The following is a 21,703-nucleotide window of genomic DNA, read 5'->3' on the forward strand; positions in this document are numbered from 1 at the left end:
CTGAGTGGACATACTTGTCTCGTTCCTGACTTTAGAGGAAATGCTTTCCATTTTTCACCACTGAGAATGACTGCTGTGGGCTTATCGTATATGGCCTTCATTATGTTGGGGTAGGTGCTCTCTGTGCTCACTTTCTGGAGAGTTTCTATCATAAATGGGTGTTGAACTTTGTCAAAAGCTTTTTCTGCATCTACTGACACGATCGTCTGGTTTTTATCCTTCAATTTGTTAATATAGTGTATCACATTGGTTAATTTGCAGATATTGAAGAATTCTTGCATCCCTGGGATAAATCCCACTGGATCATGGTCTATGATCCTGTTAAGGTATTGCTGGATTCAGTTTGCTAGTATTTTGTCAAGGAGTTTTGTGTGTATGTTCATCAGTGATTCTGGTTTGTAAGTTTCTTTTTTTGTGATATTTTTGTCTGGTTTTGGTATCAGGGTAATGGGCTCGCAGAACATGCCTGAGTGTTCCTTCCCCTGGGATTTTTTGGAAGATTTTAAGAAAGATGAGTGATAACTCTTCTCTAAATGTTTGATAGAATTTGCCTGTGAAGCCATCTGGTTCTGGAGTTGTTTTGTTTTGTTTTTTATTATTATTGGAAGATTTAAAATCATAGTTTCAATTTTAGTACTTGTGACTGAACTGTTAGTATCTTCTACTTCTTTCTGGTTCAGTCTATAAAGGTTGTACCTTTCTAGAATTTGTCTGCTTCTTCTAGGTTATCCATTTTATTGGCATACAGTGGCTTATAGCAGTCTCTTATGATCTTTTTATTTCTGCTGTGTCAGTTGTAAACTTCCCCTTTTTCATTTATAATTTTATGGATTTAAGTCCTTTTTCTTGATGGCTAAAGCTTTGTCAATTTTGTTTATCTTTTCAAAGAACTGGCTTTTAGTTTCATTGATCTTTCCTATGGCTTTGTCTCTATTTCATTTATTTCTGCTCTGATCTTTATGATTTCTTTTGTCTGCTAACTTGGTGTTTTGTTTCTCCTTCTTTATCTAGTCCCTTTAGGTGTAAGGTTAGGTTATTTATTTGAGGTTTTTCTTATTTCTTGAGGTAAGACTATATTCCTATAAGCTTCTTAGAACTGTTTTTGCTGAATCCCACAGGCTTTGGATTGTTGTGGTTTTGCTGTCATTTCTCTAGTACTTTTTGATTTCCTCAGTGATACACTGGTTATTTAGTAACACTGTTAAGCCTCCTGTGTTTGTGCTTTTTTATAGTTTTTTCCCCCTGTAATTGCTAACCTCATAGTGTTGTGATTGGAAAAGATGCTTGCTATGGTTTCAATTTCCTTAAATTTACAGATGCTTGATTTGTGACCCAAGATGTGATCCTGGAAAAATGTCCCGTTTGCATTTTGAGAGGAAAGTATATTCTGCTACTTTCAGATGGAATGTCCTATAAATATCAATTAAGTTTATCTGGTCTAATGGGTCAATTAAGGCATGTGTTTATTAATTTTCTGTCTGGATAATCTGACCAGTAGTGTTAAGTGGGTTGTTAAAAATCCCCACTATTATTTTTTTCAATTTCTCTTTCTATGGCTGTTAACATTTATATTATATGTTGAGGTGCTCCTATGCTATGTGTATATATGTTTACAACTCTTACATCTTTTTCTTGGACTGATCCCTTGACCATCATATAGCCTCCTTCCTTGTCTCTTGTAACAGTTTTTATTTTAAAGTCTATTGTATCTGATAGGAGTACTGCTACTCCAGCTTTCTTTTGATTTCCAAGCATGGTTGTTACTTCCAGCAAATTCCAACTAATGAAATCCTTTTTCTCCCTTAATCTGTTCATATATTCACCTCTGTAAATCGATTCACTGGTGTTTGAACCAATTGGCCAATTTGGAACAAATCCTTGTCAGAATATAATGTTTGGGATTCTGTGACTTATAATTTAAGAAATGCATATTTGGTCTTTGTCCCCAGTTTCTGACAACAAGCTGCCTTGGACTTTCTAAGCAATAAGGCCATACAAGGCCATATCTTTTGTTGTGTTGAGGGGATATTTGAAAAGCTCTCAGGTAACTTAAGGACAGAAGTTTGTAGCCAAGGGAATCAACCCTGTGACAAGAGTTGGAATTTTCGTTCCTGTTCACCACCCACATCCCACCCAACCTCTGGGGAGGGGACAGAGGCTTGACGTTCAATCAGTCATACTGTGTAATAAAGCCTCCATAAAAACTCAAAAGCAGAGGATTTGCTGAGTCCAGGTTGGTGAACATGTGAAGATTTGAAAAGAATGGGGCTCAGAGATGGCAGAGGAACTATATGTCTTTACCCCATACCTTGTCCTATCCATTTCTTCCATCTGGCTGTTCCTGAGTTATATTCTTTTTAAGAAATTGGTGATTTAGTGAGTAATGGACTTCCTGAGGAGGAGGTCACTGCAACCCCCAGTCTATATATAGTATGCCAGTGAGAATTCCAGGTGATAGCCAAGGCTTGCTATTGGCATCTGGGAACTGGGACAGTCTTGTGAGACAGAACCCTCAGCTTCTGGCGCTATCTCTTGGTAGACAGTGTCAATACTGAATTATAGTACAGATAGCTATGTCCTAAAATGGCTTGGTAGTGTGGGGGAAAAAACCCTCCCAAATATTAGAACTGGATTTAAAACCTACATAACCGGTATCAGAAGTAATTATTTTCAAGAATGATCCTGGCTCACAGAACTGTGTGGTTTGAGAAGGAAGGATGCAAGAGCGGGGGATAAGGAACATGATTTCTGGGTGGTATGGAGCAGCAGCTGTGCGGCAGTCAATTATTCAAGGTAACAAAGTTGATAATGGAGTGTAGAGATGCATCCAACTCCTGGGGAGCTGGCTCACTGAATGCATAAAGAAATGAGAACTAATTTTTTTAAAAAAGGTAACTTATTCAATCCTTGGTTTCTATTATGTACAACACCTAAACTAAAAGAAAAAAATGCTGGTTTGGGCCTTGGAAAACAGACCAAGCTCAGATTTTGATTAGTCTGAGCTTTGGTCACTTGTCTAAAAGTCATCTCCTCCCCAGGGAAAAGTTGCACGGGGACACCAGAAAGATCTCTAAGACCTCTGGTCACTAAAAAGATAGTCACTATGGAGGCGGGTCAAAATCAGGAAACTCGTGAAATCAGGGGTACAGTGTGGAGGAGCCAGCTCATTTTGTGGATTCAGTAATAGTTAACCTTTGCTAAAATAGATCATGAAAATAACTAATTTAGGAGCTAGTCTGGTTTTTAATGCTGCAGAACAGAATAGCATGTTTGCATTGATGCAGGACCCACAGTTTGTTGTGGAACCATTAGAGACAATTATGTATGATCCAGACACACAGGAGACTACTTCTGAAGGAAAAGCCAGTCGGGTCAACCAGATAAAAGCACTGTAAGGTTTATTTACCCTGGGAGGGGTCTGTCCATCACGCCATTATAAAAGTCAAGCAGAACACCCAATGAAGCAGCCAGTGTACCTCCTATGCAGGCCATGTGCGACCAGCTCTGTGATGACCGAGCTATTCACCTGCTCAATATACCTGTTACTCAGGTCATGGTGGCAAAGATGGTAAAGAATCTGCTTACAATGCAGGAGACCCGGGTTCGATAATCCCTGGGTCAGGAATGGCACCACTCCAGTATTCTTGCCTGGAGAATTTCATGGACAGAGGAGCCTGGTGGGCCATAGTCACTGGGGTTGCAAAGAGTCAGACACAATTGAGTGACTAACACTTTCACTTTCGTAATGAGCTAAATCGTGCAGGATAACTAAGTAGGAAATCAGTATGTACAAGAGTGGAGAACAGAAGTTTTCAGGACTTGACACGGGAGTCCCTTGAGCTGTGTTACCAAAGTCCACTGGTGAAGGTCTGAAATGTGCTACAACTAGACTGAAAATAAAAATGTAATTGTTGACAGGATTATTAAGTTGAATATTTAAGCCGGTATAACAAAGTTGTGTCTCTTTTACACAGCTGGACAGATATCATGTCTGGCTGGGGAACATGTCCCCTATCTAGTATTACAAAACCAAACCTGTTGATGAACTCTCAGTGGGCAGTACAGTGAGGAACGTAAGTGATGATGGAATCACAATATGTACAAGTTTGTAGAACTGGTGTTTGAGCAGGTTTTGATAAGTGACTGTATTTTGTCTCTTTTTAACCTGATTGTACTTTGAGGATGGAGACTCTGTCTCACTGGAGAATGGTTCCTCTCTAGCTATGGTTGTAAAACAGAAGGGATGGAAAGCCACGCTTCCAGCATTTTTAACTGAACATGCTATTCGGAACCAGTGATATTGTCTGAGCCCGCAGCATAGAATAGAAGCTGCAGTGCTGGTAGGGACAAAATTCTCTGTGCCATAGCCCTGTGTGAAGGGCAGACCGAGGCTTATGGCAAACATCTGAGTGCCTCCCAGCAAAGACGTCTTGGACTTCAAATGAGACAGTTTCTACTTGAAGGGTGTTTAGTCTAGGACATTATTAATTAAAGCTACTCATATAACTAAAGGACATAAAATGATCTTGAAATCTGAAACACCCATAACATCTGGGATGATGGAGAAACACCCAAATAGGGAAGGCAGTGCCTAGAAGTGTTCCGTAATAACATGGAAATGGTTTATAAAGAATCATGCTCTCTGGGGAATCTTAGGAGGAAACACTCACAGTTCCCGTGTCGCTCTTCCTCTAGGACAGACTTACTTTGGAATCAACAGAGGACCTGCTGGAACAAACTGCCCAGGTAGACAGCATGCAATGAACAGCTCTAAAGTGAACAACCAAGAGCTACTGGGATTATGGGTAGTAGTTCCAGGGTGAATAGATAACATACTATTTGGAAGTCCACCACTCTGACTGAGGAAGTTAAAAATAAATCAGTTGGCTCATTAAGGTTGAAATGCATGCTGTTTTCCCAGCACTGATGAAAGGACTGAATGGTGATAAACATCCTGTATCTTTGACTTTTACTGACTCATGGGCAGTGGCCAATGGCCTGGCCATATGGTTAGGCAGGAGGGCAGTGGCAACCTGGCCTATAAAAGGGATGTCCATATGGGACACACAGCCCTGTGGGAATTAGAGGGATGCATTAAAGTAGGACACGTTGATGCCCATCAGAACTCCTTTCCAGGCTTGGAAGGTGAATGGAATCACAGGCAGATATCCCCCTGTGCTCTCCTGAGACAGCCACCCGCATCTAAGAAGCTAAGTGGATATGGGGTTAGTGCAGCAATGTGAGACTGGCTTACCCTAGACACACTCTTCTTGTACACTCTGATGCACAAAATGCCAGTAAGAACTGTTCTGTCTGCCAGCAAAAAAAAGACAGAGACTGCAGATGGCTGTGTGGTAGAGGCAAGTGCTCAGAGTGTTGTAAGAGAACTGGAACAGAAGACAGGGCACCAATTTGGATGGCTGAGCTCCATTTCTTCAGAGTAAGGAACATACTTAGGCAGCCCCTCAGAGAGAGTCTGATAGAGAATTGAACAGGTAACCAAAACCGTGGTTGTCTAAATGGGGAGAGAAAGGTGTGAGAGGCTGGCCTGCAGGACAAGAAGAGCTAGAGGAGGGTCTGCACAGGGTAGAGTCCAGCGTTGTTCTGGGAGGGAGGAAGTGGCGGAGGGTGCTAGTGTGATTAGGCAGTTCTCACCAAGGACAGAGGACACTGGGATAAGAGCTTTTTTTTCTTTCTCAGATCACCTCAACCTTTTTCTCCCTCTGAGGTAGCAGTCAGATGACCGAAGTGGCAAGTGCAAGAAACAGAGATGATTTCTAAGCCAGAAACTGTAAATATGTGTCTTAATCTTTGTTACAATTCCTAAGGGCCTGAGATGACCTTCACTCCATGGAGCAAAACTGGGGCTCACAGTGATTGCCGGTATATGGCCTGGTGGTAAAGACAGCCACCCACTCTGCACCCTTGTAACCTTACCTTGTTTGAGAAGTGGATGAGGGGGAGGCACTTGCCAGACTAAGTACTGCTGTCTGTAATCTAGACTGGCACAGGGGCTGAACCTAAGTCACTTCGAAAGGTAGAAAAATTTGAGTATGAATGAAGGAAAAAAGGGGAAAAAAAAAAAGACTCAGAGCAAAACATGATACTGTCTGTTGCTCCATTATACCACATGCCTGAAAGGGTGAAGCCATACCTTACTTCTGAAAGCACTCCTGCTTGCTTTCTAATTGAGGCGTTGATTTGCAATGCTGTATTAGTTGCAGGTATATAGCGAAGTAGTCCAATTATACGTATGTATGTATATATCTGTTATTTTCCAGATTCGTTTTCACTATAGGTTACTACAAGATACTGAGTGGTTTCCTGTACTATACAGTCTATGTTGTTATCTATTTTATACATAGTCGTGTACAGCTATTCACCCCAAACTCATCTATCCCTCCCCCCAACTCCTTCCCCTTTGGCAACCATAAGTTTATTTTTAATAGTGAGTCTATTTCTGTTTTCTAAATAAGTTCATTTATATCTTTTTCTTTTTTTTTAACATGTAAGTGAGATCATATGATACCACTTATGAGAATCTGATTTCCTTCCTTCCTCAGTCAGAAGTTCATGTAGCAATCTGGACTTATACTGACCCCTTAATCTGTGGGATCCAACACTCTTTATAGGTAGAAAGTGTCAGAACTGGGTTGAATTATAGGATATCCAGCAGGTATTGGATAACAGATTGGAGGTGTGGGAAGAACTACCTCATCTCCTCACACACACAGAGGAATTGGTTTCAGAACCCTTTTTACTGTTCTATTTCTAAATTTTATTAATTTACCAATTAGTTCTTAAGTGATACTGTATTACTGTTTTAGGTTAGGTTACAAGCCAGACTCACAGAATAAAATGGAAAACTTCTACGTCTATGCATTAGACGCATCAGTCATCTATTCTCTGAATATCCTTTACACCTTGTTATAACACCACTGTGCGTGTGTGTGCGCTAAGTTGCTTCAGTCGTGTCTGACTCTGTGACATGCCATAAACCGTAGCCTGCTAGGCTAATGTTAGAACTCAATTTTGGGGGAGCTAGGTGAAATTCTTGCATTAAAAGGCTTTACTAAGATAGTTAAATCACATCAAACTGCCAAAATGTGGCTGTTTTTTTAACTTCAAAAGGCAATTCTGTATGGTTCAACCTAATGGTTATAAACTGCCATTGTTAATTCAAGAATATTTTCCTAGAAAATTAACAACAGCATGTAATTTTTCTAAATTAGTGGTATAGCAGTAGGCATAGCATTTGTTTACAATCTTTTAACCACCCTCATACTGGAGTGAATTTAACATTACTGTGTATATAAAAATGCTTTCTTCAACTTCTGAAAAGAAACTGTGGTAAAAATTATGATATCAGTGGTATGGTATTGTGGAATCAAAACTTTAAGCATCAATTCTTATTCTCCATCTAAAATGTAAACCCCTAAGAAGGTCACAGGTTGCTTTAAGAGGCTTCATAAACACATAAGCCAAATTTATATGTGAGTGCATACATCATACATACTTTCTCTTGGGGGAGAATCCCAAGAGAATTCTCAAAAACCTAAGGTCCCAAATAACTTTTGAGAGTTTTGAAATGATATTTATGAGTATAAAGAGTCCAATGTAAATAAACTCTTATATTCCATTTTGTTCAAGAAAGGATTAAAAGTAACAAAAATGTAGAAGGAATGAAACTCATTATAGATTAATGCTTACATTCTTCTGGAAACTATGTGGATAAGTAAACATTTTTCAGCAAAGTGAAAAGACATTTGCCTTTCATCCAAGGTTTGTAAACTTGCTTCTAAATATGTTTCCACATGTTTTTTTTTTTCCCCACGTTTTTAACGATGAACAAATTAAAGAGGAAGATGAGGACAAAGAAAAAGGAACTAGAGTAACCAGGAAAAATGAAAATGTGAGATAAATGAGACAATATATGAAAGTTAACATAAAATCAGAATAGGTAAATTTTTTTCTAATCCAAAGGTAATGAACACAATCATAAAAACAAACAAGCAAAACAATGAAGAAAAGAGCAACTAACCATGTAATAGATTTACCTTTGCAAAGACCACTGGAAAATAAAAGTAGGGAGGTACTGAAACAATGTGGAAGGGACAGAAAATTGAAAAAGAGAAAAAATTAAAAGGAAAAAGAGGGAAGAAAAATCAAGACTATACCATATTTTCAATAAAAATCTTAGTTTGAGAACAATATTTGAAGCCTTTCTGGAGCATAATGAAAAAGGATAAAACTAACCTGTTGTACAAACTCCAAGGGTACTGGTGTGGCTTGTGTAAATGCTTCCAGATGAATGCCATGCACAGGGTCTTCAACTATCAGACAGCCAATGTCAAACCATCTGCAACAGAATGTGTGAGTTTCAAGTTGTGTATGTGCTAAGTAAGTTCTATGAATTGATAAAGTACTGTCCTTCGGATAAAACACTAGCAGACTGATTAAAAGATAAATCATAAAAAACCATATATAACTGCCCTGTTGGCTTAATTTCAACAGGGGAAAAAATGGGGAAGAACAACAAAAATAATTGAAAACCACGCATCATGGAAAATTCCTTTTCTTGCTAAGATTTGGGGAGAAGAACGGCAATTAGAGGTATTCAAATATGCAACAGATATATTATTCATCTGAAAATTCAAATAGCTTATCATAATTAAAAACATCATTTGCTAACATATGGGAAATTTTATACTACCAACTCTATGATTAGTATATAGCCAAGTTGCAAAGTTACTAGGGGACCTAAAAATAAGCTCATTCAGGAAAAAAAAAATCCTCTCCTCATTCCTGATAAATGTTTCTAATCACAATTTCTGAATTGTTCACAGTGAATCAGACTTTGAGGACAGCTTCATGAAATCAAGAAAAATTTCTTCCATTTTAAGATACACATTAAGAAGTGATAAATTTTAAAACTGACTTAGGTGAGGTTATCAGTACATCATCAGCATTTTAATTAATCAGAAGCAGGAAATCATGGTTTTAAATGAGAAGATACAGAGCAAGAAAATTTAAAAATATGCAGATTAAAGTGCTATGAAATATAATACAGATTAGGAAACTTTTTTTAACACATTCAAAGAAACAACAGAACAGTAAACAGAATAACAACTTTGCTTGAATGGTAAAATGGCAGTTCATTATGTCTACAGTATTCACATTCCAAAACTTTGCTTCAAATTGAGAGCCTTAAATAAGTGATCTTATATGAATCATTATTTAAGTATTTCATTTGGTATATGAATCATTATTTTATTTGGGATATGACTCAGTATTTTATTTTACACAATTGTGTATTGTGCAGACAGCAGAGGACTGCAGTGACTCAGCTCCCAGGCACGGCACGGACTTCCTGGAAAGCGGCGTCCCAGAAGGTACAACAGTCTTCGCACAATGCGGGTGAGCACACACCGGAACTCCCCGGGGTCCACACTGCTCTCATGCCCCCATGTGTCAGCCTGAGCATCCCATTCTCCTCCAGCTCAAATCCAAAGTGCCATCACTGTCAGGATCACGGAGACCTCTTCAGTACCTCTCACGGGTGCTGCTGGCCCTTGTAACTCTGCCTTCTGCCTCCACCCTCCTGTCCTTCTACCCAACCTCCACTCTCCACCCAGGGGAGAAAGAGTGGCAGTCGCCACTGCTCATGCTCAAGGACAGTCACCAAGGAACTCTCTCCTCCTCCTCACCCTCTCCTTGTGGCTGGTGAAATAAGGCAGACTTGGCCAAATCCCATAAGGAAGTCACCTGGACTTAAGAAGAATGGTCGTTCCAAGACTTTGGATTTTATGTAGCAGGAAAAAATCGAAATAGAACCTGAGGAGCTGATACAGGTATGCCAGTTTGTATTTTACCGAAGAAAGACTATCTACCATCACCGATTACTTCCCAAAAGGACATTTTAATCCATTTTACACATAACCCAACACTTTTAAACTTGATAGGTTAATTTCAGAATAAGGACAGTTCACGCTTACATAGGTATTTTTCCATTTTGGTACACAAGATGCTAATTTTCCTCATGGAGCATGAACTGATGCAAAGGTCACCACAGATAGCTAGGTCTTTACTGGCTCTGCTCTGTAGGGGCCACACAACATTGGTCTTTTCTTGCCTTAGTTATAAGCATGCATTTCTCTATCTTCTGTGCATTTATTTCCTATGGGAACATCACAAAGGTTAGTAGCCAAAGCAGACTATCAAGTGTTTTGGGTTGTAGGTTTGCTGTTTGCTCTCATGTTCTTCCTCTATCCCCCTTCTGTATCTTAATATCACAACCTTTCCATCCTCTCTCATTCTTGACCATACTGGAAACCATCAACAGACTTCCTAATACTACTTATTTGCTACTCTTCTGCTCAAAAAAGCATTGTTTGGCAGGAAAAAATACCATGTCTAGGTATGATGGTGCAGTTGATGGTGGACCAATGAAAAGCTGGATGAGATTATAAATTATAACCCAAGGTATCCAAGGGCTGTAGGAGCAAGGAAGATAAAATAGAGTAACGTTCTCGACAGAGACAACTTTATAAAGGTACCCTTTAAGACCTTCAGCTGGTGCTGAGCACTACCCAGTCTGGGCTCAGGTCAGTCGTGACTGCAGTGCACCAAACCACCCCTTTCACACACCTCACTACTGTTCACTGCAGCAAACAGTGAACCTTCTCAGGATTACCTGAAGACTCTCAAGTTTCTTTTATAAACAATACCTGGCTTTAAAAGACTGTGAAGTGAGGCATCGACAAAGACAGCGCCTTATCGTTAAATCAAAAGGAGGCTAAATGAGGCCCATACACTGGATTCAGTAGACAAGGATCTTTAATGACTCATACTAAAGAAAACAGAGGTAAAGGTAGAAGAAAAGATATAGATATTTAATAGATAAATTGAATCTATTTAAAAAAAACAAAAAACAAAAACAGTGTATGGGCTACACAGCAGCAGACAGGTAAATAGAAGATACTCAAACTAAAGAATACAGAGGAAAACTAGAGGGAGCAAGTAGAGGGAAGTGGGGCCTGACCACCTGAGACATGCAGGGTATAGCCAGAAGGTGAACAATGTGTCACTGGAGTCCTAGACAGAGAAAAGGGCCAGAAGCCAATTCTGAAGGTAAAGTGGCTAAGAACTTTCCAGAACGGACAAAAGACATAAATCTAGTGAAAGACAGAAAGAATCAAGCTTGGTGAATCCAGAGAAGTTTAACACATAAGCAACACAGCACACCTATACGAACTATAGTAAAACTGCAAACCATAGTGACGAACAAAACCGTAAAAGCAGCAGAACATCACATTCTCTTCACAGAGACAGGAAGCTGGACAGCTGATGCAGCGGAAATGATGGGAGCCAGAAAACAGTGCAATGGCATCTTTAACGTATTACATAAGAAATCTGCTGATCTTCTCCAGAGAAAACACCCTACAGAAACAAAGGTACGCGAAGGCATTTTCAGACCAAAGCTAAGAGAACTCGTGGCTGAAGTCTAATGCAGTACAAAGAATGTTTTTAGGCAGAGTGAGAATGATCCCAGACTTAAAACCAAAAATGAAGGACGGTCTTCAAAGAATCAATGTAAGTGAGCAGAATGCACAGAATACTAACAATATCTTGAGTTTAAAATATATGCACAATTAAGATAACTTACAATACTGCACAAGATGTAGGGGGTAAATTGTATTATCAACAGTCATAATTTGTACTATAATATAATACATGGAAAAGGCATGATGGAATCTCTAAGGTAACCCTTACATCAATATTAAAAGGTTAATCGAGGGGAAAAAATGAAATAATAATGATCAGTGGATTGTTGCTTCGTGCTTATACAGAAAGTTCAAACTTCCCAACCGAATATTCAAAGCTCCTCAGTCTGTCCCCAGACTACACCTGACTTTCTATCCAACAATGTTCAGCCAAGCTGATATAATCTCTGACACCTAAATGTGTCTTAATCATCTTCACAACTCTTCCTCCACATAGCATGTCCTACCTATTCTTTTTCACTTATCCAAATTTTAACTACTCTTCAAACTTCAGTTCAAGTACCAACCATTCATGACTCTTATCTGATACTGCTGCTGCTACTGCTAAGTCGCTTCAGTCGTGTCCGACTCTGTGCGACCCCATAGACGGCAGCCCACCAGGCTCCCTCGTCCCTGGGATTCTCCAGGCAAGAACACTGGAGTGGGTTGCCATTTCCTTCTCCAATGTATGAAAGTGAAAAGTGAAAGGGAAGTTGCTCAGTCATGTCCAACTCTTCGTGTCCCGGCTCCCCCATTGACGGGATTTTCCAGGCAAGAGTACTGGAGTGGGGTGCCATTGCCTTCTCCTTATCTGACACTATTCCACATCAAATTATTTCCAGTGAACATGTATGTAACATTTCCTATAAGTAAAGATTTACACACTTACAGAGTCACTTAAAACTGTTTATCTGTGTATACATTTTCTCTCCCACCTGGTCTATAACAGACCCTCAAAGTTGGAGTACATTTTGTACACTATAGCTACAAAGTACTAAGCACAGTGCTACTCAATACTAAAACAAAAATTACATGAGTCAAAGTCGCTCAGTCATGTCCAACTCTTTGCGACCCCGTGGACTGCACCAAGCCAGAATACTGGAGGGGATAGCCGTTCCCTTCTCCAGGGGATCTTCCCAACTCAGGGATACAACCCAGGTCTTCCACATTTCAGGCTGATTCTTTACTAGCTGAGCCACAAGGGAAGCCCAAAAGCAACAAAATCACACGGTAAATAGGAAGAAGGTAGCTCTCAACAGTTGGAAGTTATTTTAATATAAGACAATTCTGCAAATTAAAAAAATTCTCTGATCAAAAAATCCATCCATTAAAAGTTTAATGCCCTCAAAAACAATGACAAATTATGCTTAGAGGTTTTTTCCCAACCTACATAGATGAGAGGCATTGCTCAACAGAACTCAAACCTGGTGACTGCCTCCAGGCCATCCTGCCAGACCTCCCATTACTCTGAACAGCTATGCAAGATGATAGCTGTTTGTGTTTGTTATGGAAGTCAGCATCCAAGTCAAAGCTACACCATTCTATCTTATTTAATTGATAATTAACACAGTCTTAGAATTCAGGCAACACAATGTAAATTTTATAATTAAAAAGGAGAAAATAAGAGTAGAAATGTGAGCTAGGCTACACAGGTCACATAACTAATGAGATGATATAGCTAGGCCATAACATATTTTCTGTCTGGTTCTAAAGTAAGATACATTTTTTACTAGATATTCAGTGTGAGCAATTCTATTTTTGCTCCTAAGGGAAATATAATAAGCCACTCACTGAACCCATTATAAACAAACAACAGTCTGTTGTCCAACAAACTGGACAACCTAGAAGAAATGCATAAATTCCTAAAAACACACATAATCTACTAAGACCGAAGCATGGCAGCATTATTTCCAACCACCGAGGCATGGCAGCAACCTAAGTGTGTGTCCATGAAAAACAAAATGTGATTTATGTATACACATTCAAACACACACACGTATATATATACATGTGGTGTGGTATATATATTTATATGCATGTGGATATAAAATAGTATCTTATTCCATTAAAAAGGAAGGAAAATCCTGCCATTTGCAATAATATCGATGGAATTAAGGTAATTAAAGTAAGTCAGAGAAAGATAAATACCATAGGCTCTCCCTTACCTGTGGAGGTGGGGAAGTAAATTCACAGATACAAAGGACAGACTGGTGGATGCAGAGGCAGGAGTGGGAGACAGGGTAAAATGGATGAAGGGGATTAAAAGGTACAAAGTTCCAGGTATAAAATAAGTCATGAAGATGTAATGTACAGCGTGGGATTAATCATGAATTTTGCATATTTGAAAGCTGCTAAAAGATGAAAAGATCTTGTCATGAAAGTTCTCTTTATAAGAAAAAAACAAGGAATAGAAGGAACATACCTCAACATAATAAAAGCTATATATGACAAACCCACAGCAAACATTATCCTCAATGGTGAAAAATTGAAAGCATTTCCTCTAAAGTCAGGAACAAGACAAGGGTGCCCACTTTCACCATTACTATTCAACATAGTTTTGGAAGTGTTGGCCACAGCAATCAGAGCAGAAAAATAAATAAAAGGAATCCAAATTGGAAAAGAAGAAGTAAAACTCTGTTTGCAGATGACATGATCCTTTACATAGAAAACCCTAAAGACTCCACCAGAAAATTACTAGAACTAATCAATGATTATAGTAAAGTTGCAGGATATAAAATCAACACACAGAAATCCCTTGCATTCCTATACACTAATAATGAGAAAACTGAAAGAGAAATTAAGGAAACAATTCCATTCACCATTGCAACGGAAAGAATAAAATACTTAGGAATATATCTACCTAAAGAAACCAAAGACCTATATATAGAAAACTATAAAACACTGGTGAAAGAAATCAAAGAGGACACTAATAGATGGAGAAATATACCATGTTCATGGATTGGAAGAATCAATATAGTGAAAATGAGTATACTACCCAAAGCAATTTATAGATTCAATGCAATCCCTATCAAGCTACCAACGGTATTCTTCACAGAGCTAGAACAAATAATTTCACAATTTGTATGGAAATACAAAAAACCTCAAATAGCCAAAGCTATCTTGAGAAAGAAGAATGGAACTGGAGGAATCAACCTGCCTGACTTCAGGCTCTATTACAAAGCCACAGTTATCAAGACAGTATGGTACTGGAACAAAGACAGAAATATTGATCAATGGAACAAAATAGAAAGCCCAGAGATAAATCCATGCACATATGGACACCTTATCTTTGACAAAGGAGGCAAGAATATACAATGGATTAAAGACAACCTCTTTAACAAGTGGTGCTGGGAAAACTGGTCAACCACTTGTAAAAGAATGAAACTAGAACACTTTCTAACACCATACACAAAAATAAACTCAAAATGGATTAAAGATCTCAATGTAAGACCAGAAACTATAAAACTCCTAGAGGAGAACATAGGCAAAACACTCTCCGACATACATCACAGCAGGATCCTCTATGACCCACCTCCCAGAATATTGGAAATCAAAGCAAAAATAAATAAATGGGACCTATTTAAACTTAAAAGCTTCTGCACAACAAAGGAAACTATTAGCAAGGTGAAAAGACAGCCTTCAGAATGGGAGAAAATAACAGCAAATGAAGCAACTGACAAACAACTAATCTCAAAAATATACAAGCAACTCCTACAGCTCAACTCCAGAAAAATAAATGACCCAATCAAAAAATGGGCCAAAGAACTAAATAGACCTTTCTCCAAAGAAGACATACAGATGGCTAACAAACACATGAAAAGATGCTCAACATCACTCATTATCAGAGAAATGCAAATCAAAACCACTATGAGGTACCATTTCACACCAGTCAGAATGGCTGCAATCCATAAGTCTACAAGCAATAAATGCTGGAGAGGGTATGGAGAGAAGGGAACTCTCTTGCACTGTTGGTGGGAATGCAAACTAATACAGCCACTATGGAGAACAGTGTGGAGATTCCTTAAAAAACTGGAAATAGAACTGCCTTATGATCCAGCAATCCCACTGCTGGGCATACACACTGAGGAAACCAGAAGGGAAAGAGACACGTGTACCCCAATGTTCATCGCAGCACTGTTTATAATAGCCAGGACATGGAAGCAACCTAGATGCCCATCAACAGATGAATGGATAAGAAAGCTGTGGTACATATACACAATGGAGTATTACTCAGCCATTAAAAAGAATACATTTGAATCAGTTCTAATGAGGTGGATGAAACTGGAACCTATTATACAGAGTGAAGTAAGCCAGAAAGAAAAACACCAATACAGTATACTAACGCATATATATGGAATTTAGAAAGATGGAAACAATAACCCTGTGTACGAGACAGCAAAAGAGACACGGATGTATAGATCAGTCTTATGGACTCTGTGGGAGAGGGAGAGGGTGGGGAGATTTGGGAAAATAGCATTGAAACATGTATAATATCATGTATGAAACGAGTCGCCAGTCCAGGTTCGATGCACGGTACTGGATGCTTGAGGCTGGTGCACTGGGACGACCCAGAGGGAGGGGAGGGGAGGGAGGAGGGTGGAGGGTTCAGGATGGGGAACGCGGGTATACCTGTGGCGGATTCATTTCGATATTTGGCAAAACTGATACAATATTGTAAAGTTTAAAAATAAAATAAAATTTAAAAAAAAAAAAAGAAAGAAAAAAACAATTATAACTATGCTTTTAAAAAAAAAAAAAAGCCTCTTACTTGTCAGGAAGCAATTCTGCTATGAAGTTTTCTACTGACACAGCAGTCTGTTTTTCATGAATCACTCCAGTTCGACGCAAACTATCTATCCGTTCCTGGGCACCCTAAATAGAAACAGTGTATATTAGAAACTATTTCAAGTTAATCAGTATTAAATATGCTAATTGATTATATAAGTAATATGTGTACACATTTATACCCAAATACATATATACTCATTATAAACATGAAAACATACAGAACAACAGAGAGTAAATAGTGAAGAGGCTCACTCATATTCCCCTTAGTACTGATAGTCTGCAACACATCCTCCAAGTTATTCCTATATGCATTATTATTTTGGTTGCTATTGTGGAATGAATAATTTTATATTCCATGGTCTAATTGGTTATTACTAATATAAGAAAACTAGGTGTTTTTTAAATGTTTTTTAATGGCCTCTGGCAAGAGGCCATCTTAAATGTTTCAATCCTAGTAGTTCTTTGGTTGATTCTCTCAAATTTTTCTAGGTAAGCAATCTTATCAATAGTAAATATGTTTTTTTCTCTTCTGAGTCCTTTTATATATATGGCCATGGATGGAGGAGCGTGGTAGGCTACAGTCCATGGGGTTGCAAAGAGTTGGACACAAATAAGCGACTTCACTTTTAAAATATGCACCAAAATGACAGTTTTTTTAACTGCAGTGTATTCATTACACCAAAGCTTAATCAAGAAAATAATTGCCATTTATGAAATAAAACTGAGGGGCTGAGAATACTATACAGATAACTCAAAAATCATGAATGAAATATATATCTGTAGTAGGAAACTAAAAGCTGGATTAGCAAGGACAAGGCTGCCATTTACTACTTTCATTTTAATCGCTTCATACAAGTACTCATAAATGATATGAGAATGAGTTCAAAAAGCTACATAAAACACTTCTGAGTAAAACTAGTCATGGATAATACACCTATTTTTATCATGAACAGCAGCACTAAGCAGTGAATGAGATTATGAGGTCAATTCTTCAAAAACAAAAATTAAGAAAGCCAGGGCACTTTTAGAAACAATAGAATTTATTTCAGAGACAAATAAAAAAAAAGAAGTGAGAACATGTAAACCAACTTGTCATTAGTTACTAAACATGAAAGATGAAAGATGTGATTTAAACTACAATGGAATCAAGCTGTATTTCTGCTTACTCTTGAATCTCGGCTACCTAGCACAACATCTAACTTAACAGGTACTCAGTAAGAACTTACAACATGAAAAAGTGAACAAGAGAAACATCAAGGGCTTCTAAAGGCCTACAGCACTAACGTTAGGCATCACCAAATTGAATGTGGAGATCACTTCTGAATTTGGAAGAAAATACAACAGCTAAGATGAACTTAATTCTTTGTATAGGATAAAGTACATCTGCCTAATTCACTCCTCCCAAAAGGTAGTTATGGCTAATTTTTATTCTAAAAATGTTTAAATAAATGTTAATTCAGTAAAAGCTATACAGGGATTAGTGGGCTGTTTATAGAGATTCATTCGCAACTTTTTAAAGATGGTATCTCAACTATGTACCATTAAAAAATAGTCCTAGATTTCATGCTCCCAAGGAAACAGAAACTCAGTCAGTTCATTTTTAACTACCCTATAGCACAGGGCTTATACTGCATAAGGTTCACAAAATATTTACCTGAACTGAATTAGCACCTATGAAAGATAGGATGGTGAGTTGGGAAGACAAGTTTACTTCTTGTTTTTATTCATGGAATCCAGAATATGCAGAGCAGGTAAATCAGCCTCTCTCCTCCTCTGACCACAGCATTTACTTAAATGCACATCTTTTAGAGTCACAAGTAGAGACACTTTAATATTAGTCCCATGTTTTGAAAAGGGAATTTTAATTTTATTTTTCAGCAGTGAAAGTGAAGTCACTCACTCATGTCTGACTCTTTGTGAGCCCATGGACTATAGCCTACCAGGCTCCTCCATCCATGGGATTTTCCAGGCAAGAGTACTAGAGTGGGTTGCCATCTCCTTCTCCAGAGGATCTTCCTGACCCAGGGATCGAACTTGGTCTCCCACATTGTAGGCAGATGCTTTACTGTCTGAGCTACCAGGGAACTTAGCAGTGAAGGAGAATAAAAAACTAGGTAGTTTAAAGGCTTGGTTAATTTGAAGTAATTATCTCAGAACTGAAATAAGATGAAGAAAGGCCTCTAGAGGTTACACTGTGCTCTGAGAGCTTAAACTAAGCAACTTGGATTCCACACTTCTTCATAATTTCTAATGGATAGTAACAACATGTCTGTTGAATATAACCTATAAGACAGTGGTCATAAATATACTTGGTTTTTCAGTAAAAGTAATACTTAGCATTAGAGAAGTCTTGGGAGCTTCCTAACTTTAATTATGGCTGATTAATTTCCTTACATCAAAAAATCAAGAGAGTTCCAGAACAACATCTACTTCTGCTTTACTGACTATGCCACAGCCTTTGACTGTGTGGATCACAATAAACTGTGGAAAATTCTTCAAGATATGGGAATACCAGACCACCTGATCTGCCTCCTGAGAAATCTGTACACAGGTCAGGAAGCAACAGTTAGAACTGGCAGGCTGTGTATTGTCACCCTGCTTATTTAACTTATATGCAGAGTACATCACGTGAAATTCCAGGCTGGATGAAGCACAAGCTAGAATCAAGATTGCTGGGAGAAATATCAATAACCTCAGATATACAGATGACACCACCCTTATGGCAGAAAGCGAAGAACTAAAGAGCCTCTTGATGAAAGTGAAAGAGGAGAGTGAAAAAGTTGGCTAAAAACTCAGCATTCAGAAAACTAAGATCACGGCACCTGGTCCCATCACTTTATGGCAAATAGATGGGGAAACAATGGAAACAGTGACAGACTTTATTTTTTGGGCTCCAAAATCACTGCAGATGGTGACTCCAGCCATGAAATGTAAAGATGCTTGCTCCTTGGAAGAAATGTTATGACCAACCTAGACAACATATTAAAAAGCAGAGACATTACTTTGCCAACAAAGGTCTGCCTAGTCAAAGCTATGGTTTATCCAATAGTCATCTATGGATATGAGAGTTGGACTATAAAAAGCTGAGTGCCGAAGAATTGATGCTTTTGAACTGTGGTGTTGGAGAAGACTCTTGAGAGTCCCTTGGACTGCAAGGAGATCTAACCGGACCATCCTAAAGGAAATCAGTCCTGAATATTCATTGAAAGGACTGATGCTGAAGCTGAAATGCCAATATTTTGGCCACCTGATGCAAACTGACTCATTTGAAAAGACCCTGATGATGGCAAGGATTGAAGGCAGGAGGAGAAGGGGATGACAGAGGATGAGATGGTTGGATGGCATCATCTACTCAATGGACATGAGTGTGAGCAGGCTCTGGGAGTTGGTGATGGACGGGCAGGCCTGGCATGCTGCAGTCCATGGGGTCACAGTCAGACACAACTGAGCAACTGAACTGAACTGAAACAATTTCATATGCATAAAGGAAAACTTAGGTTTAGTTCAAAAAACCATTCACTTCAAATAAAAGCAGATGGATAGAAAAAAATCTGGTTTGAAATTTTAATACTCTGCTTTATTTTCTTCTCATTAGCTCCCTCTAGTGTACCCAAAATAAACAACTGATAAAATTACAAATTAGTTTGATATTTATATCAGTTTCAATGAATTTGAAGCTTGTATTAAAGACTGTGGAAAAGGAAACGATGTCTAAATTTGAAGGGCAAAAACCAATACTAAAACAAATCTGTCAAATAATAGCAAAATCACAACATAAACTAAACTATGTTCATAAAATTAGGTTTTTACAGAAAAAAATCTCCATCAGCCTTTCAAGTTCAGTATCTAGTTATCTGAAATATCTTTGATGTAATGATATTTAGCACAACAAAATATTGAAGACTCAAGCCTTAAAAACCATGAAATTCTGAGTTACATTCCAAAAATCATGTAGTGATCTATCATTAGAAAGTATTAACGACTTATCAGCTGACAACTTTATCTGGTCCTTTTTCTGTTTTTTTCCAGAACAATCAGAAACCACATGACTTGCCAGAAGATTTTACTGAGTCACTGTGTCATTTGCGTCCATAACATCCAAAACGTTATTTGGAATTGTCCCTTTGGATGACACTCGGGAGGATTTAATGTTCTGAGGTAATCTGGGGACATGAGATATGTCTTTATTTTCTACTGGGAGAGGGCAGAGCTTATAAAGAGGAGATGAGAAAGGAGATTCCATTACAAGTACGTCTTCAGTCAGAACATTTTAGGAAAGAACACATGTGGAAACTGAGGAAGGAGAAGCTGAGTTCCTAAAAACTCTCTGGGTCTACCTCGACCTTGCAGAGTCTTTGTGTCTCACCAGAAGCGCACAGAGACAAGTGTGAAGACAGTGTGCTGTCTGACGGCAAAGGCACTATCACAGCATGGCAGCAGACGGGCAGCTAGAGCTCTCTTAAGGGAAATATCTGTTCTGGTAAGGTTTGTTTACCCCAAAGTTTGAAACAGCTCCCAGAGTGAAAACGTCTTTTGCATTAGACTGTTTAGTTGAGAAAATTACTTTTAAAAGTTTACCCTAGCACTTTCAATTGTACTGTTTGTGGCTTGATACCAAATTACCTCAATAAGGCTGCTAGATATTAAAAAAAAAAAAAAAAGGCAGTATTCTAAGAGTTCATATCTGTAAATAAAACAAAGATCTATGCTCCTGTAGAACTTAAATTCTAGTGGGAAAAAAGCATTAAAAATAAAAATAATATAAATTATATAGTAGATCAGAAAATGCTGAATGCTATAGGAGGAAAAACAAAAAGGAGGGTTAGAGGGATCAGGAGTGCAGGATCAGTGGCAGCAGCCTGCAGTACTAAACCAGGCAGTCAGGACAGGCCTCGCTGCACAGGGAAGACTTGAGGACTAGAAGGAGGTCAGGGAGTCAACCAAGTAGGTATGTGAGAAAAGTGTCTCACAGAGAGCTAGTGGAAAGGCTGCAAGAGAGCAGCCTGTTAGACAAGGATAAGACCTGCAAGGAGGCCAATACAGCTGGCATGGAGGGAGCAAGGGGGAAGACTAGAGACGAAGACAGAGGAACAACAGAAGGCCACTGGTGTTGCCACTGTGGAGAATAGTATGGAGGTTTCCTAAAAAACTACGAACAGCATTACCATATGATTCAGCAACCCCACTCCTGGGCATATATCTGGAAAAGACAAAAACACTCTATCTTGAAAAGATACATACACCCCAATGTTCATCAATAGATGAATGGATAAATAAGATGTGGCCTTGCCATTTGCAGCAAAATGACAGACCTAAAAGATTATGACACTAAGTGAAGTAAATCAGAGAAAGACAAACATGATATTGCTTAT

General features: G+C 38.5%; 1 protein-coding gene and 1 long non-coding RNA gene across 2 annotated transcripts in view; one reads left to right on the top strand and one right to left on the bottom strand.

Annotated features, from left to right (window-relative positions):
• LOC107132618 (uncharacterized) overlaps positions 1-21,703 on the top strand; it is a 310,093-nt gene that overhangs the window by 283,556 nt on the left and 4,834 nt on the right. Inside the window, exons 3-4 of the long non-coding RNA XR_003035550.2 lie at positions 9,323-9,417; positions 20,361-20,489. This is a non-coding gene — a long non-coding RNA (uncharacterized lncRNA). The remainder of the gene's footprint in view (positions 1-9,322; positions 9,418-20,360; positions 20,490-21,703) is intronic.
• PRRC1 (proline rich coiled-coil 1) overlaps positions 1-21,703 on the bottom strand; it is a 46,379-nt gene that overhangs the window by 2,568 nt on the left and 22,108 nt on the right. Inside the window, exons 7-8 of the mRNA NM_001206000.1 lie at positions 16,312-16,415; positions 8,257-8,359 (exon numbers count right to left, since the gene is read on the bottom strand). Coding sequence (NP_001192929.1) covers positions 8,257-8,359; positions 16,312-16,415 — 207 coding nt within the window. The remainder of the gene's footprint in view (positions 1-8,256; positions 8,360-16,311; positions 16,416-21,703) is intronic.

The sequence above is a fragment of the Bos taurus genome, chromosome 7 (assembly GCF_002263795.3).
Source record: "Bos taurus isolate L1 Dominette 01449 registration number 42190680 breed Hereford chromosome 7, ARS-UCD2.0, whole genome shotgun sequence".
In the NCBI taxonomy this organism is placed as follows: domain Eukaryota; kingdom Metazoa; phylum Chordata; class Mammalia; order Artiodactyla; family Bovidae; genus Bos; species Bos taurus.